Here is a 16305-nt window from a genome sequence, read left to right on the forward strand (position 1 = left end):
TCTTCGCTCGAGCCGGGCCCCCGCGTGAGGGAGGGAGAGAGGAGAGTAACGCTCTCCCTATTCCTGAAAGTCTGCTACGCAAGGAGCCGACCCCGTAACCCCTTCGAGACGGTAGGGAAAACCGAGGCCGAGGCGTACGTTACGTAAGTACGCGGCGTACGTAAGTTGCGTACTTCAGGCTGGCGTAGGGCAGGAAGATCCCGTGCGTTTTGCGTAAAATTCTTCCGCGGGTTGCGTAGGCAGGGCTGGCGGAGGGTCGGAGGATTACGTTAGCTTTGCAGCGTAGATGGGTTTGGAGAATACGGCCTCTTGCCTACGCGCCGGCTGGCGCCGTGGAGGGCGGCCGCGGGGCCCGGGAGACAATAACGGGAGCGGGGGGCGGGGGCCCGGCGCGGGCCTCGGCGGCGGCGAGGCCGCACGGGTCCGGCGGGTTTGGGTTTTTCCTCCGTTTTGTTGTTTTTGGTTTTTTTTCCCCCCCCCGGCAGATCCCCAGGGGGATCTTGGCCCGGCGCTGGGGCAGGAGCCGGAGCGAGGGCAGCCATGATGTTTGCGTTCGCCCGGGTGCCAGGAGGCCGGGAGAGGATGGCACAAGGGGCGCCAAGGCGGGTCGTGCCGGCAGCCCCCGGTCACCCACACCCGCCGTAGCCCCAGGGGGTTCGTGGCAACCTCTCCAGAAGGCGAACGGGCAGCTCAATTCGCCCCTTCGCCCACGGCGGCGTTACTGTGTGCGGCCAGTGCAACGTTTTGAAGTAGTCGAAGGGCACCGGCACGGCGTAGACGCCGTGTTTACGGCCTGCTGGCATTCGACTCCCCGCATCAACCCGAGACAACTCGCTAAAAGATAAAATAAGCTGTGAGGCGATTACGTGGCACAGGCCGTCGGTTCTGTTGTGCTGTGCTTATGCTTCTAGCACCTACCAAGGAGCAGCCAGCGGATCTGCCCCGGCAGAAGGCGGCACGTCGGGGGGGTGATCGCTGCACGCCAGCCAAACCAAGCCTTGGCCCGAAGCACGGTCGCGCGATCGGCAGTGCTTGCTGGGCTATCGGATTGCCAAAAACCCGTTACCTTGGCAAAAGAGAAAGCGAGTCCCCTTTAGTTTCAGAACCTTGAAACAAAGAACAGGCTGGAACGAGACACAGATTTTTTGCCGTTTTAGTTTTACGTGCTGTATGTATGTGCGTATGGCATATGTGAGAAAGCAAAAAGCAATCTTGGTGCTTAAAATAAAATATTGGAAGAAACTTGGGCCTTTCTAAGTGAGTGGGAGGGAGTCAAGTGACAACCGTAAGCTCTGACTGACACTTGGTACTTGGGCCATTAGATCTGAATGCCTGGTGTGGGAAAGACTGGTACGTGCAAAGAGCTAGATGTTACGTGAAATGACGACGCCCGATCCGTTCCTGGCTCGCTCAGATCGGCCAGCCTCCCTGCCGTTGTCTCTCTAGACTTCTCTCTGCTGTGAAAAACAGTGCCTTACCTCAGGAAAAATACCAAAGATACGTTACGAAACCACTCAAGGAAGGCGAACTCTCTAGCTCTGCCACAAGGTAAACTGGCTACAGTGTCAGGCTTTTCTGGGATGAATTTCTGGTCATTGCTGCCTTTTTACTTCATGCTACCTTACACGCATTAGTTAATCTAAATGAAAAAATTATTGTATCGGTGAGGACAAGCTCTCTAACCAGACACCAATGTTAGGCCCATTCTAATTAGCATTTTTATGCAAGAGGACAAAGTAAGGCCTTCCCTTAAAGCACCTAATATGTAAATTGTTGAGTTTACCTTAAAACAAGCAATTCCATGGGCATTGGGGTAACACAATTTGAATTGGTATCTTGTCCCCTGGTCCCCCATTTCTCTCTTTACTCCCAGCTTCCTCATTTGCCCCCCGTGACATGCATCTCTGGCTAGTGACATACATCTCTGGCTAGTCTGGAGCTACGCCTGTGCTGGCTGGCCTGTGGGCACGCTCGCTCAAGCCAAGTCACAAGTGCCCTTCCCCCGGTGTAAGTACCAGTGTCAGGTCAGCCTCTCTGCCCTATCTAGCCACTGGTTTTGCTTTCTTTTTAATAATAATATTTAATAATCATCATCATCATCATCATCATCATCATCTTACTTATATCAGGAGACTGACAAAGCAATTATATAAAGTTTGTTTCTTTAGAGAACTAGACGAAAGGTTTTTAAATGTTGGGTCGCATCTGGTTTATCTCTCTCATGAAAGAGAGGTTATTGAGAGCAGGGTTTGATTCAAAGCACCCAAACGTAAGCAGAGTGCTGTTCTAATTTGTAATCTTTATTTTGAACTTTACAGTTTTAAAACATTCTCTCCAAAAAGTAGAAAATGCTAAATAAAAATACAAAAATTACCTAGTCAAGATAAAAGTGTCTAAAAATGTAATTTTAATGTAACTTGTTCGTCTACAGTACGTGAGAGTCCATCAAGTTCTTAGGCTGTTCCTGCTGCCACTGCCTTTTTCATCTATTTATGTCAATTTTATAACTGAGTTTATTCCAATTCTGTTCCATTTCGCACTATTAAATTCTACCACATAGACACTCTCTTTGACAGAGACTAAAAAAGAGTATATTAATCTCATGTGAAAGGACAGCTTTGATTTTCACAATATATAGGAAAAGGATTCTTTGAACAATTCACAAGCTTATTTCTTCAATCTTTGTCTGCTGAAAGTTCAACTGAAAAATGAAGACCCTAAATGAACCAAATTCTATTAAGATCAATAAAACTGAACGGTACAGACTTCATCCCAATGTTCTCCCAAAATATCTTAAATGGTTCCCAAAAGAGAAAAATGCAGCCAGGCAGTCGGTGACCTTGCACAAATCTTCATCCCAGCTGCCCACGTGGTTTTCGGCTGTGCATTTACATCACTTTTCTGCCTATTCTTTGGCATCCCCAATCCCTCCAGCGGTTATTGCAAATGTGGCTTCGTTTTCAGGCATCTCAGGGCTGGGGAGAAAAAAAAAAAGAAACAAGGAACTTGTGGGTTTCCCCATGTTAAATGCAGTTGGGGAACCGTCCCCAAAATGTTCTAAGTGTAAGCGACCTGGAATACTTCAACATTTTTATACCTTTGTGCAAACTGTAGAATGTGGTCAGTATCATCAAGATCAGGAAATGTGAAATCCACCTCTTGGAAGATGACAAACACAAAAGAGGGGAATGGAGAAGGTGCAGGAGGGGGAAGGATTCTGGCTCTGCAGACTCTCATTTCAATTTCTTAGTTCCTGACCAGAAACAGTGGGCTCCCCATGCAGTTCCACTAGTACGATTTTTAACCACTTGCGTCTGCCACAGCTTACCAGGTAAAGTGATATTAACTGCGTCAGCAAAACTTAGTAATTTAACAGCTCTGGAATTCTCCTGCCAAGGGACCACCAGTCTTACCAAACTATTTGATGGTCTTCTTTAAGAGATGAGCATCTAGGAGGATTTATGATGAAAGATTACGTAATTTAATGTATGCGATATGCAAGACAACTTTAAGTCTGTTCATTAGTTTGTCCTTTCAGATTTTCTCTCAACTTACCATCCAGAAACATGGTTAGTTTGAAACCATGAATCCGCTGTCAAGTTGTTAGGTTTCAGTACTATGAACTTTGTCACCTTACGGTTGCTCATAACACAGCTTCCTTCCTGTGAAGGAAAGGCGATTTACCTGTCGTATATCTTTGCAATACGCAGCTCCCCTCTCCCTTTCCTCAAGCTAATCCTGGTAGTCGAAGCATGAGCAAGGATGTGGCCCCCAATGGGCTTTTTTGGGTCCACCTGAAAGCTAAATTAGCAAGAAAATTGTAACGAGTCACTGTGCAAATTCCATAGGTTAATACTGTGATTAACTGTCAGACGAGGCATATTGATCTCAGTAATGAATAATAAATAGCTAAATATATCAAAAAAGGACTGTAACACGCTTGCCTCAAGATAGGATATTCGAATGTTCGATGCTGGCATAATTTTCCTCTCATTAAATTCAACAGGCTCAAGAAATACCTTAAATTTCATATGTAAGCTGCTCGAAAACAAAATGGGGTGCTTTTTGAATACTTTTTATGGCTTGTTCCCTTTGTTCAAGTCACAGTGAAAGAAGCCATCATGCCAGGCAGCAGGTAAACATAAAAAAACTCATTACAAAAGCTGAGAGAAACCTATAGGTGTCATCCATGAATGATTCATCATACCAGAGGGACCAATGACCAACCTGAACCTTCATTTAGGTGCCTCTTGCTCCATACAATCTCAGTTCTTATCTCTGTTAAATACGTAATACAAAAGAGAATAATTTTTTTTTTTTTTTAAAGAGAGAAACAGTATCTTACGTCATAGTTGCTCCTGGATCAGCAGTCATCTGGTTAGTCACAAACACGGCCACATTATATTCTGCAATAGAAAACAATGCAAAGAAGGTGGACTATGTCCAATGAGAATTCCAGAATATTCTCCCATCCATGCTAAAAGCAAGGCTGCTGCTGAAGCACTTCAAATTTCAAGTGAAAGAGAAGCAAATAGTCTTTATGTCTGGTGGCTGGAGTTAATCAGGAGACAGCCTAAATTTGCTCCTCTGTGACTTCAACTGTAATACTTATGCCAAAACATGAGCACTTTTCAAAATTCCACTGAACAAGTCTTTCTCAGTTCCCATCTTCTCTGTTGGCTCCCTGCCCTCAGCCCCCTCTCCCTCCCTTTGTCTGTACTCTTTTTTTTTTTTTTTTTTTTAAACTGCATGAAAAAACATTTACTCATTCCTCATCAACATTTCTGAGACATTCCAAAGAGAAGGGACCCTATTCATCCTGTCATCATCCCTCAGAGCATTGCAAAGTACTGGGAACATGGCAACGGGCATGGCTTTTTTTCTGTCTCTGTGCCTTCATCCTTTTTTCTGTTCTTCGTGTTTCTCATGTATTTAGACTGTCAAAATTTGGGGAAGACAATTTCTCCTACTGGATGTTTGTCCAGTTCTACAACCTATTCTCTCATTTAGGACTGCTCTTAACAATATTTCTAGGAAAACTCTAAACGTTGAGTAGTTCTAAAGACTCCTCCATCTGTCATCCTGAAAGTAATATCTCAGTTTGATCGTTTTGGTAACTGACAGAGGTGTGAAGTGAGGAAAGATTCCTGGGCCAGTGCCTGATTGATAATACGTTTGGATTACTAGGTGGTCATGCTACCAAGAGCTACTGTTTCGGTAACTCCACTCCATGTTTTCCAAATTTTGCAGTGTTTCCCTTACCTTCTGATATTTTTTGGAGCCTTGACAGCATCTGAGCCAGTTTCTGTTGTCGTTCGGCCAACTCTCCACGACCACTGAAATCCACACGGAAAAGTGCCATTATGGAGTCGATGATCTGCATTGTAATTATGCTAGATAAGTAAATATAGTGAAAGGAAATAGGAAAATGTATTCTGAAAGCAGTAAGCATACAAAAAGAAATCAGTCTTGTACCAAGAGCTTGAAGATACCAGCTTCCTCATGGAACTTGGCTGCTACATAGTCAAGCAATTCCATCTGATGTTCACCTGGTGGGAAGTACAGTTGCCAAATGAAATAAGGACCAGAAAGAGCTCTGAAGCAACAAAAGCCTGAATTTTAAAATTCCACTTTAAACGTCTGCACTGTTTATATTTTCACTGCCAGCAGTTTTAAATCCAGTGCCCAGTAACAAGCTACCTCTACAATAACGAGCAGTGCCTGTGCTTCTGCCGGTTCCCGTTCCCACTTGCCCAGCTAACGAAACTTCTTTGTGAAAAGCTTCACAACAAAACTATGCACGAAGACAACTTTTTTGTTAAGAACTGAAAAGCAGTATAAACATTTGAATTTAATGTTGAATTAAATGACACGCAGAAATGGTATTAATCATATTATTCATGCTCATATTGTACTCTCAAAGAAAAAGTCCCATTTCAGACCTCCTTGAAGTTTTAACGCAGTGTCTTGTGACAGAGTGTGTCGGAGCTGTCCCCATAAAGTTCCATTCACAAGATCATAGAGAATTTCTCAACAGCATTTATAGAATTAGCTTACGTTCAGGCAATCGTGGTCACATTAATTGGTGCTTCTTTTACTAAGATGCTACACTGACACTCATCATATACATGGCAGAGTTCACTTAATGTTGTGGCAAACAACAGTGGGCAATCTCAGTTAATAAACTGAGAACTATTACAACGGGAGCCTTAGAGAAAAAACGTAGATATCATGCCAGTTGCAATAATGGCCTTACTAGTATATGCACGTGCGTACAGCACGTTGTCAAGTACTGCGTCGTGGTCAACATTGAAGCGATCAGCGATGTCACGAAGACGGTCTGGTCGGCTGACATTAGTCAAAGTTAAGGATTTCTCTTTGTATAAACCATGCTCTGAAAATAATAAAACTCCATTCCAAAAAAGAACTATGGAAAACCGAAGAAGAATATTTATTTTGATCCTAGAGAAGACTGACTTTCTCTTCACACTGTCCCACATACCCTAAAGATAGTTTAGGGCTCACGATGATAATTGTTTTGTGTTTAGGGTTTGAGGCGGGGTGGGCAGGTTGACATATGGATATCTGTGCTCTAGGAATTTAGCTGTGAGCAAAACCTATTTATATACAGTCTACCACAGATATGAAGTGTTAAAAATAGTGTTTAGTATGTAGATTAATTTCTCTTGAACTAAATAGAAAATCTTCTATCATCACCTGTATCAAGAAGGCACATTAGATCTCAAAAAAAAAACCCAGTTAAAATAAAATCTGTATCCTAACTCTAATTTTTCCATGTTGGATTACATCAAATGACAGAGAAAAAATTCACTGCCTTGTGGGCCACTACACACTGTGCTCTCCAGGCTTTCTGTGTCAGTCATAATGTTTTACATGTATGACACTATTTGGAGCCTGCTACTTCCTTATAACAAAATAAACTCTCTTTCCAGTTCATGGTACCTGTAGTTTTCAATGGTCCAAAAGATACAAAGTGTTTTCGGTATCAATGAAGATAATCTTTCCACCTGTGTAGCCGTTTGGTCCTGGAAGCTGCGCTGTCACTACAGTGAATCATAGAAGATCAAAATGAAAAAGCGGGAAAAATACTTTCTTACTCCCTCTATTGTTATTTTTTAATAAAATATGACTGCTTATCCATATCACAAAGAACCACCAGTTTTATTCAATGTGGAAATCATGAGTATCTCAAGCCTTGCTGCCAGCTTGAGAAGAAAGCCAAGCTACTTTTCTCAATTGGAGATCAGATGAGATTTAATTGATGGTGTCAAAATTGTGTTTTACTCAGTACGATCAGTAAATCTGTATATTTTATACTGAAAACAGGTAAGGATAGTATTATTAATAAGTTCTTATGCACAAAGCATCCTCTTAATCCTCTGTCCAAATTAATGGTATTGATTTAGTAGGGTTTTTTTCCAGCTCTAACTCATATGATCAAAAATTCTTTGCATATGAATATTTCCTGTTATGTGAATAGTTACTGACTGTGGGTTTAGTCTCTTTGGAGTGAATAGGCTAAAATACTCACTTCATTCAGTTGTAATCATTCATGCAAAAGGGTATGACTCTGCTGACCGTTAGACTGGACTAAATGGAAGAGGCCTTATTTTTCCAGAAGGTGCCATAATTCCCTTTATAATATGGGGTTCATTTAAGGGAATGTTTGCCTACCCAGTGTCTGATAACTATATTCTAGCAGCATTAATAGTTGTGTTAGTTATTATGTACTACTATTTACACATTGAGAGATACCGCTGGGAAATGAGAGTCCTGCTGTGTTTGGCACTGCCCAGATACGGTGACGGCCAAAGTCTTTGTTTATCCAGTTACTGTCAGCCGGCAGTATCCTTTCAGTGCCCTTTCAGAATGTCATATTCAGCAAAACCTCTTGAATCCAGGAAATTAAAAGAGTTGCTGAGAAAGAATCTTGCCTTTGCCCTTTTCTGAGCAAGGCTCCCGTCCACCTGTAACCCGTATTTGTGCTGTGCTTTTCCAGATGGTGTGTTTCATTGGTTTCTCTTTCCTTATGGCAAAATTTGCATTGATGTGAGCGGTATTAAAAAGTAATCATTTGTAAGAGTTCTCTACTCAAAGACAATTAATGGAGGTAAGAGTCACCAAGGTCTGTTTCGCTGTACTTCTAGAGATAAAAGATTCTGACTTGTCTCTATGTGTTTAATTCTGATATAGTTGTAAAGAATGGAGAAGAAACAGCTGTTTGTTTTAAGGTAGTACACCTACCACAAAGGGTGTGAGATAGCTGGGTTTTGCCTGTCCGGAACTCTGTTAAATAAAGAAAAAAAAAAAAAAATCTTTTTCTGAGTTTCCCAGATTCAGGAGTTACTGCAGTTAGAAACACTCTTACTTACAAAATTCACCTCTATCTCTACCTTTTAAAATCATTTAACCCCAATTTATAAATCATATTCTGTGCAGTAGAAATGTGTTACATGAAAAGCAAAATCTGAAATGCTTTAATTTGATCATGCTTGACTGCTAAGGTCATTTTTTCTTTTCTGTGTAGGAGTTAAAACCACATGGCACCTGTGGAAAAGTGTTAATTGAGGGGGGGGGCGGGAAGAAATGGTTGATTCCACTGACCTGGCCCAGTTTCATTTTCAGTAAAATGATCAAGGAGAAGCTTATGATTTTATTAATCTCATGATATCAAATCATGTCAGTCTGAAGTTTATCTTTTCTAAAGGGAAAAGTACTGTGGTTTATGAACTCTTACTGTTGTTGAAGTGTTAACCGCTAAATGATCAAATTTACTATAATAGTAGCTTAATTGTGATTTCAAAATCTTTTATGAAATGCAATGTATCCTAAGTGTGCATAAATAAAATATCTTTTGAGGCAGTTTTGTTACTGGAAAGGAAAACAGATTGCATCAGGGAAATCTTTCCTATATGACACATTAGTAATAGTACTAATAATGCAATGTTGTACTGAATCAGCATGCCCCAAGTCTAATGATTACTCAGCTTAAACTTAGTCTGTGAGCAAATGAAGAGGAAAAATGGGAAAACACTAAGAGAAGTGAATTCTTTCTTCTTATCCTCATGCAGGTACTCTTCTTTTTATGACTACAATGTGATAAGATTGATAGAAGTAATCCAGATGATTGATTTAAAATCTAAACTAAGTTGCAATTCTTTGTTCAGTAATACTCATTTAATGTGGTTTTCTCACCTCCAAAGGCCTCAGTGATTGCCATGCTTTCAATCCCACCACCCAGAAGTTTACTGGAGAAAGGGAGAGGATTATGATACAGTTAAACTCACAAAATCACAAGAGGAAAGTAAAAAAGAGAAATTTTTGCTATTTTAAGAAAAGTTATTTTTGCCCTACAGCCCCTCACTTGATGCATTAAGTGCAGGGCACTAAATGATCGCTGATTCATAAAGAATTAACTCTGTCTCGACTTTCCTTTCTGTGTGCAAGAGAAAGATCTATAGAAATTATTACTGGAAAGAAAGAAAAGAGAAAATACCTTTGAAAAGATAACATGCCATAAAAATATCTCAAGGGAGCTCTTGAAGACTTGTAATTTTGACCTGAGACCTGCAGGTTGTTTTGACTAGGTGAAAAAACGATGATGCATTCAGGATTTCTGGACGCAAACTCTGTTTATTTACGATGGCTGTACAAAGTCCAGTTTCTCCACAGAAAAGGGGTTGGTTTTGTTGCTCACTGATGCAGGCATCTTTGAGTGAGCACCAGCTCCACACGCCAGGTAACATATGTGTCCTATCTGAATATTTGTTCCTTTGTATTTTTGTGTCTCATTAAAGGCAATAAATATGATTGTTGGAACAATTTGGACTAAGGAATGATTTAAGTAGAGATCAGCTTACTCAAATTCGTGGCTGCCAGTAGTAATATGAAATACCATCTTCCGTTTTTCACTGTACTCAAAGGCAGTCAGGAAGCCTGGTTCCTAAGGAGGACCAAAGAGAAGATGAGAGGTTTATTTTAGCTTTAACCTGAAGGTAGAGTGCAATATCCCACATAAATATCTTCTCTCCACCCTACCCTCATTTACACAGGTTGGGTATGAAAAGCACCACAGCGTTTGTCTGGTTGTGGTAGAGTATAAAGTATTATTCCTTTAGAGTAATGAGCAGAATAATCTTCAAAATTATCTTGATGATGTGGTGAAAAAATCTGTTAAGAGAAATGTTGCACGGCACTTTGGAGAGGCCAGCATAAGTTTAAACCATCAGGAAAGTGACTGACTTACAATAAGCTTGTTTGCGGCTTCTTTAATCTTGTCCACTTTGGCCTCTGAAAGCCCTTTTACATTGCACAGTGCCCGTCTTGTGGTCATCTGGATTCCTTTGATCGTGCAGATCCCAACTGACTTCAGTTTTTTAATATCTGCTACGTTCTGTGAAGAAAGTTCCCTTCTGTGAGTAGTCGTGACAGTTAGCAACTAGAAGGCAAAGTAAATCTTTGTAACACATTTTATTATACATTCATATGGATGTGTATTTTCACCAAGAAAGAAATAGATTTACAGTATTCTTTGTTATGACACTAGCAACAGAAAATTTTGAGTAATATTGGTGTGAAGGATCACGGTGCAGAGACATCCTGATGCTTTTGAGAGAAAGGTGTCTTGGGTCAAGTTGTACTTACTTGCCCCTGTTCAGTGCCAGTCTTTCCAGATCCAAGCTGGTAGTACAGAAACAATACGGATTATTTCAGGTAGTGTGGAGCCCAGCCTAGTAAATCCTGTAACGCTCAATCCGTCCTTGGTCCCTTAGCACAGCTAATCTGTAAACCAGATAATCTGGTCGTGGATAACGGGGAGCTGACTCACAAGGATCATTGGAAGCCGACTCTAACTGCTGTGCTGTTTCTGCGTGTTCACAGTATGTCCAGTTTAAAACACGCGTATCCTCCAGATCTGACCAATGCTTTGGGCCGGGATGAACTTACTAGTTTTCCATAAATTGGGCACAGCATAACTTCTGTCAGTGCCCCACTGGCACATTTTGCCTCCTCTCACCTCATTTTATAATTCTGACATCACTGGAAACTTAAAGGCAAGCAACAGATTACTCTGAAGAAAACATACCGTGTGAAAGGTTTGGGATAATACTTCAATTTACCATTTCCAGCCAAGTTTTTTCCTTGGAAAAAACTATGAACTGGATGTATCATCTATTTATCTAGAGCGTGTGGGCGCATAGGACATAAGAATGGAGGGGGGCTACGTTAGAAAGTAGTCGTGTCCATTGGGAAGCTGATTTCTCGTCCTGTGATGTGTTTTTTGATTCTTACATTAACAGAGATGGATAAGGTAAAATTGGTCACGAATAAAAATTACTCTTCCACCCAAAATAATATAATAACCAGCAATATAAAAAGGATTAAGCTGTTTTATTGTGTTTTTCTGTTAAGACAACGGAGTACTACGGCAAAGATCTTTTTTCTAGACCAAAACTTTAAACGCGTTACCCTGCTTCTGCATTTCTTCAGTGGCTACGTCTTTCTGGTCACACCAACCTTAAGGCTGTTCTGCGTGACAAGTCCTGTGTGGTAGACCTGGTTATAGAAATTCTTGTTCTCTCCCTCACAGATACACCTTTCACCAACAGCTTATGTACCAGCCAAGGTCCGAGGGTATACTCCTTCTTAGACTGTAGTTCAATACTATGAAGTGTTCATCAGTACTCCTGGCTTAACGTACTGACACGCCTGCCCCCTGACACCGGCTGCTTGTCCTGATCCTCTGCCTTACCTCGCAGCCCTGTGCCAGCTGTATGCCTCTGAGGTGGAAAAGGGAGCAGACTGAGAATTCACGAATAAAAAAAACCCCAAACCACGTTTTTTGTTCTGATAATTTTTGAACTAATCGATTCACAAATCCAGTTCACAGGGTGAGTACAAATGCAGATGTGCCAGAAGAAGGGATAGCATGCCCCAGCGGCAGGAACACTCAGCAAAGGCTGCGGGGTCACAGCACCTTAATTCCTACCAAACACTTCTGAACATCAAACCACAGCCTAGGTTGTGCTAATCTGACTCTCTTTGTGGCCATGCTGTCAGATCTAGTAAATATTTCTCTCTCAACTCCTAGGAAAAAAATCCTAAACCCACAAAAACTACTTCTTTAAGTAAATGAATTTAACAGATATGGGTCATCATATGTTCACGCAAAGATTTTAACTGGCACTGTTAAAAACAAAAACTTTCTGTGGGATGTAGGAATAACCACTTGGAAGGAAGGGAAAAAAAAGAAAAGGAAACCCTTATTAAGCCACAAGAACAGCTTAAGTCATTATTCTTTATTTTCAAGATCTTTCATACCTTAGTATCATTCTCTGCATACCATGCCTCATTTAATATTGCAGGCTACTACAGCTCCCGTCCAGCTCATGAGGTCAGCCTCTTTCGTCAACTTCTTACATTTTTCACACAAGAATTTGTGTATTTTTTCTGTGTTGCCCCATAGTTAGAGCTCCCAACCTCATGATCCTTCTTCAGAACTCTCTTTAAAACTGTCAATGAATTGCCAATAGAAAAAGTTGACAACAATTATGCTGCTGACATGCTGAGCCCAGTAACAACAGTGCTGACTAATGCCGTCTCATTGTGTCTGTAGTCATTTATATTAGAGTTAAATCTCACGTTACTTTGGGCAAACACAACTTTTTATTCTGCTTCTATAACACTAAATGTAATAGGACTCCGATCTATGAGCCAGTCTCCTGGATAAACATGTAATAATAGTAATTCAAATAAATTGGTGATGTTTGTGTGATAATGATGATGATGATGATAATGATTATAGGAATTCATATTTGATGAAGAAAACTAACCACTTATTTCTCTAGCTACTAATATTTTCTTCACTCCTACTCTACCCCCTTCACCAGCGTGCTGAAAATAGTATAGCAACAATTGTCACAGTGTAATTTCACAGGCACCAAAAACGCAGGAGTAATTACAAAGATTGGCAGGAACAGGAAGTAATCTATCACACAGTTTTCAAATAAATTAGCAAGTAGTTGGTTTTTCAAGAGTGCTGGGTGCTAAATACTTTGAATATCTTGTCACTTTATTTAGGAATCTGATGGAAATGAGACTTTTATGAAAACCGAAGGCAAAATTTGTCTTCACATGACTGATTTAAAATTTATTGCAAGGAGGAACTTCAGTTATTTGTATCAACGTGTATACGCTTTTGGCGAAATGACCTTACAATAGCTTTATGTGGGCAATTCTGTGTGGTAAAGTCATTGCTAATACTTACAATTCCATGCTTCTGTAGCAGGTCAATATCCTGAAAAAAGGATTCCTAAAAAAAAAAAAAAGGCAGAAAAAAAAATATTTCGCTTTTTCTTGTAATTACATCTATCTCACTATGCGTCCGTTTCAAATTTGTAAACATTTAAATGATTTTTCCTAGTAATACATAAATTGTTGGACTGCCCAAATAAGCAAAGCCATAGCGAGCCAAGAAGGCCTACACATTTCCTATCATCTTCTTCATAAAGTGTATCTTCACAGGCAAGCAAGCCTCTGCTGTGCTAATAAAACTTCTGTTATGATCATCGTCATCTTGATTTTTTCCGCCACAGTTCCTCAGCCTTTTCAGGCTGACGACCATTCCTTGGAAGCATAAAATTAACTGATAGTCCCCTTGCTTTTAATATAGAAGTGTAAAATATAAAGAAATAATTATAATCTCATTAAAAACTCTGCATAGCTTTTGAAAGGTTAATGACAAGCACCAGAAGAGCAAGGCTGTAGAGGGACTAGGGGAGTGAGATTTTCTTAGTATTAGACTAGAACAAAATTTTAAATGCATTGAACTCCCTGATGATCTTTGGGGACCTCCTGTCTCTCCATGGATTTCATAACACTATCAAAATACCTTCAAACAACATTTGCTGCACATATTTTTTAATGAACCATAAATTTACCTCATCATCCTGGTATCCTGGTTCTTCTTGGACTACTTGATCCTCCATGGCCTTCATTGTGAAAGAGCGGGCAATAAAGTATTGATCACTACTGAGAAATGCAAATAAAGATAGTATTGGCGTGGCAATAAATGAGTAAATGACTGTAAAAGGACTTTTAAGAAGTCCTTGAACTACAGAACCTTCTCAGTCTGCCAGCAGATATAGATTTAAACTCAGATTTTGCTTCCAGCTCTTTGTTACCCTACCTACCAGACCAAAAAGAGAAAATCTGCTGCATTACCCTCAGATTAACCAGTTTGTCTAGAAAGCGTTTAACAGGTATTAGGAAAAGAGATCTCGTTCCCTTGTCTCATTCTGCAGTCAGAGTATGAGTTTGGAGGTGGGAACATTTTAAGTGGTTTAACATTAGCGGAATTTATTCTGGTAAGAAAGTTAAAGACAGTCTGTATTTTTATAACAAAAGTCAGCAGAGTTGCAGACAGAATGGGTAGCAGAAAGGCCATGCAACACCGCAGCTTCCCCATCTTTATGTGACAGAAAGCTCACAAAACTGTTGAGAAGGCTACAACTCCTTAGTCATATATCATGAGAGTAGACTATAAAGCTGTATTTGTTTTGGAGTTCTTGATGGAGTTCAGAATACCTAATAAACGCTGAAGATCTGCAAGTAATGCCTGTAAGAAGTATGCTTGCATGAAGAGAATAAAGAAAGCGTAATAAAAAATCTGAGCCTTTTATTATGCACAAATATACACAGAGAGCTTATTTCATGGGTTTTCATCGTTAACTTGCCATGCTTGTACTCCACTACAGCTTCACTGCCCTCTTTATGTGACTTCCTATAAGCAAGGCCTAAAGCCAGAGTAGGCATTTATCGATAGTATGGTCAAATAAAAAGCAAAATATTATCTCCTTAAATTCTATGAATGCAAGAAAAATTAATATGAAGTAGTTCCTTAGAAATATGATCTTATAACCTGCTGTATCAGTTTTGTGATTTTGTAAATGGATAGGTTGCTTCTGTCTTAATTGTGAGCTTGCCTTCACTGTTTGAGCTATGGCTGATCAAAAGTTTTGTAAACTACCTCATCCAGATGTGTATATATGTATGTTTGCTTGCTCATCCTTGTGAAAAAAATCCATGAAAGGTAAGAGGTTTATTATGAAACTACAAGATGGGCTATGTCTAACAGAGGATGGGATAATTTAGACTAAATATCTGCAAATAGCTTTTTTCAGCTTCTAGGTGGATACTCAAGGTCTGCCTAATTTGCTTGCAAGAATCTTGTGTATGCAGAGGAAGTGAGAAGTGAGAAAGATGATGTTATTTGGTTTTGGAGTGAAAATACGATGGAGTCACTTCTGTTAGTATTTAATGGAAATATTCCTATAAAATCAGTTGTTTCCGATAGTGTTAGGATATATTTCACTTCTATTTCAGAACCCTGACAATTATGGAATGAGAAATCATGCCTTCACATCATGCTTTATATCAATCAGAAAAGTAATTACAGTAAAACATTAATTAAAAAATACTTGAAGAGATTTTAAAAACCCCTTAGCTTCAAATACTGAAGGAAGAAAAACAAGTAATGCAAAAGGCATTACAATTGTACTACAATCCCCTTCTCCATTAAAAATATCCTCCTGAAATGCACATAATCCTGCACTCCAATGAACAGGTCATGAGATTGTTCTCCTACTCCCCATCCTCAGGCAATTGGCATCTCACAGCAGAAAAACAGGGCAGACCCAGACCTGTGCCTTCCTGCGGGCTACGAGGGAAAACGGAGAAATTATGCCACACCCTGCTAGAAGCTTTAGGGATGAACAAAATCCTCCCGTTTAGTGGAGAGTCCTCCTGTTGCTGCTGCGTTGGTGCACCGATGACCCAGAGGATTTCAGCTACCGCTGCCTGCAATGAACCAGATAAAAGGGTGAAAGTCTGAGACAACACAGCAAACCAATGAAGAAACGAGGATATTTGTGAGGAAGCGCAAACACTTTTGTGCCAGTTCGGGTGCCCCGACCCTGCTGTTGCTGCCCCGGGAGCTGCTCATTAGGATACGCGAGCAAGACCTGCGTGCTGCACCCTTTTCAGCAGATAGAGACTGTTGGCGTGATGGGGACCTGGCCCCAGCGCACAGCGTTGGGTTTAAGGAGCTGGTTTTGAACGGACGGCATCCTCGCAGCTGACTTGACTGGAGCGGAGTTTGGGCCCCTGCGCTGGGGGCAGGAGGCGATGTGGCCTGCCCCGAGGGCCGCACGGGTGGAATTTCACATCTATTGACTCAGAGGAAAATAAATGATTAATCGTATATCAACACACGGATTTATTTGG

At 40.7% G+C, this 16305-nt stretch overlaps 1 protein-coding gene and 1 long non-coding RNA gene across 2 annotated transcripts; one reads left to right on the plus strand and one right to left on the minus strand.

Moving 5' to 3' along the window:
- Window positions 1–49: 49 nt before the first annotated feature.
- On the plus strand, window positions 50–5389 carry LOC309590184. Its single transcript, XR_014228108.1, has 3 exons — window positions 50–143; window positions 1323–1548; window positions 5251–5389. It is a non-coding gene; the product is annotated as an uncharacterized lncRNA (long non-coding RNA).
- Window positions 2906–14018, minus strand: DMC1 (DNA meiotic recombinase 1; the record flags this gene model as incomplete). Its single annotated transcript, XM_082311205.1, has 13 exons — window positions 2906–2975; window positions 3685–3801; window positions 4346–4406; window positions 5263–5377; window positions 5476–5549; window positions 6257–6348; window positions 6992–7064; window positions 8266–8307; window positions 9217–9269; window positions 9882–9964; window positions 10268–10414; window positions 13289–13333; window positions 13962–14018. 13 exons carry the CDS (start codon window positions 14016–14018, stop codon window positions 2906–2908), a joined length of 1029 nt encoding a protein of 342 aa, XP_082167331.1.
- Window positions 14019–16305: the final 2287 nt, after the last annotated feature.

This window comes from Platalea leucorodia (genome assembly GCF_965183815.1).
Source record: "Platalea leucorodia genome assembly, chromosome: 4".
NCBI lineage: Eukaryota > Metazoa > Chordata > Aves > Pelecaniformes > Threskiornithidae > Platalea > Platalea leucorodia.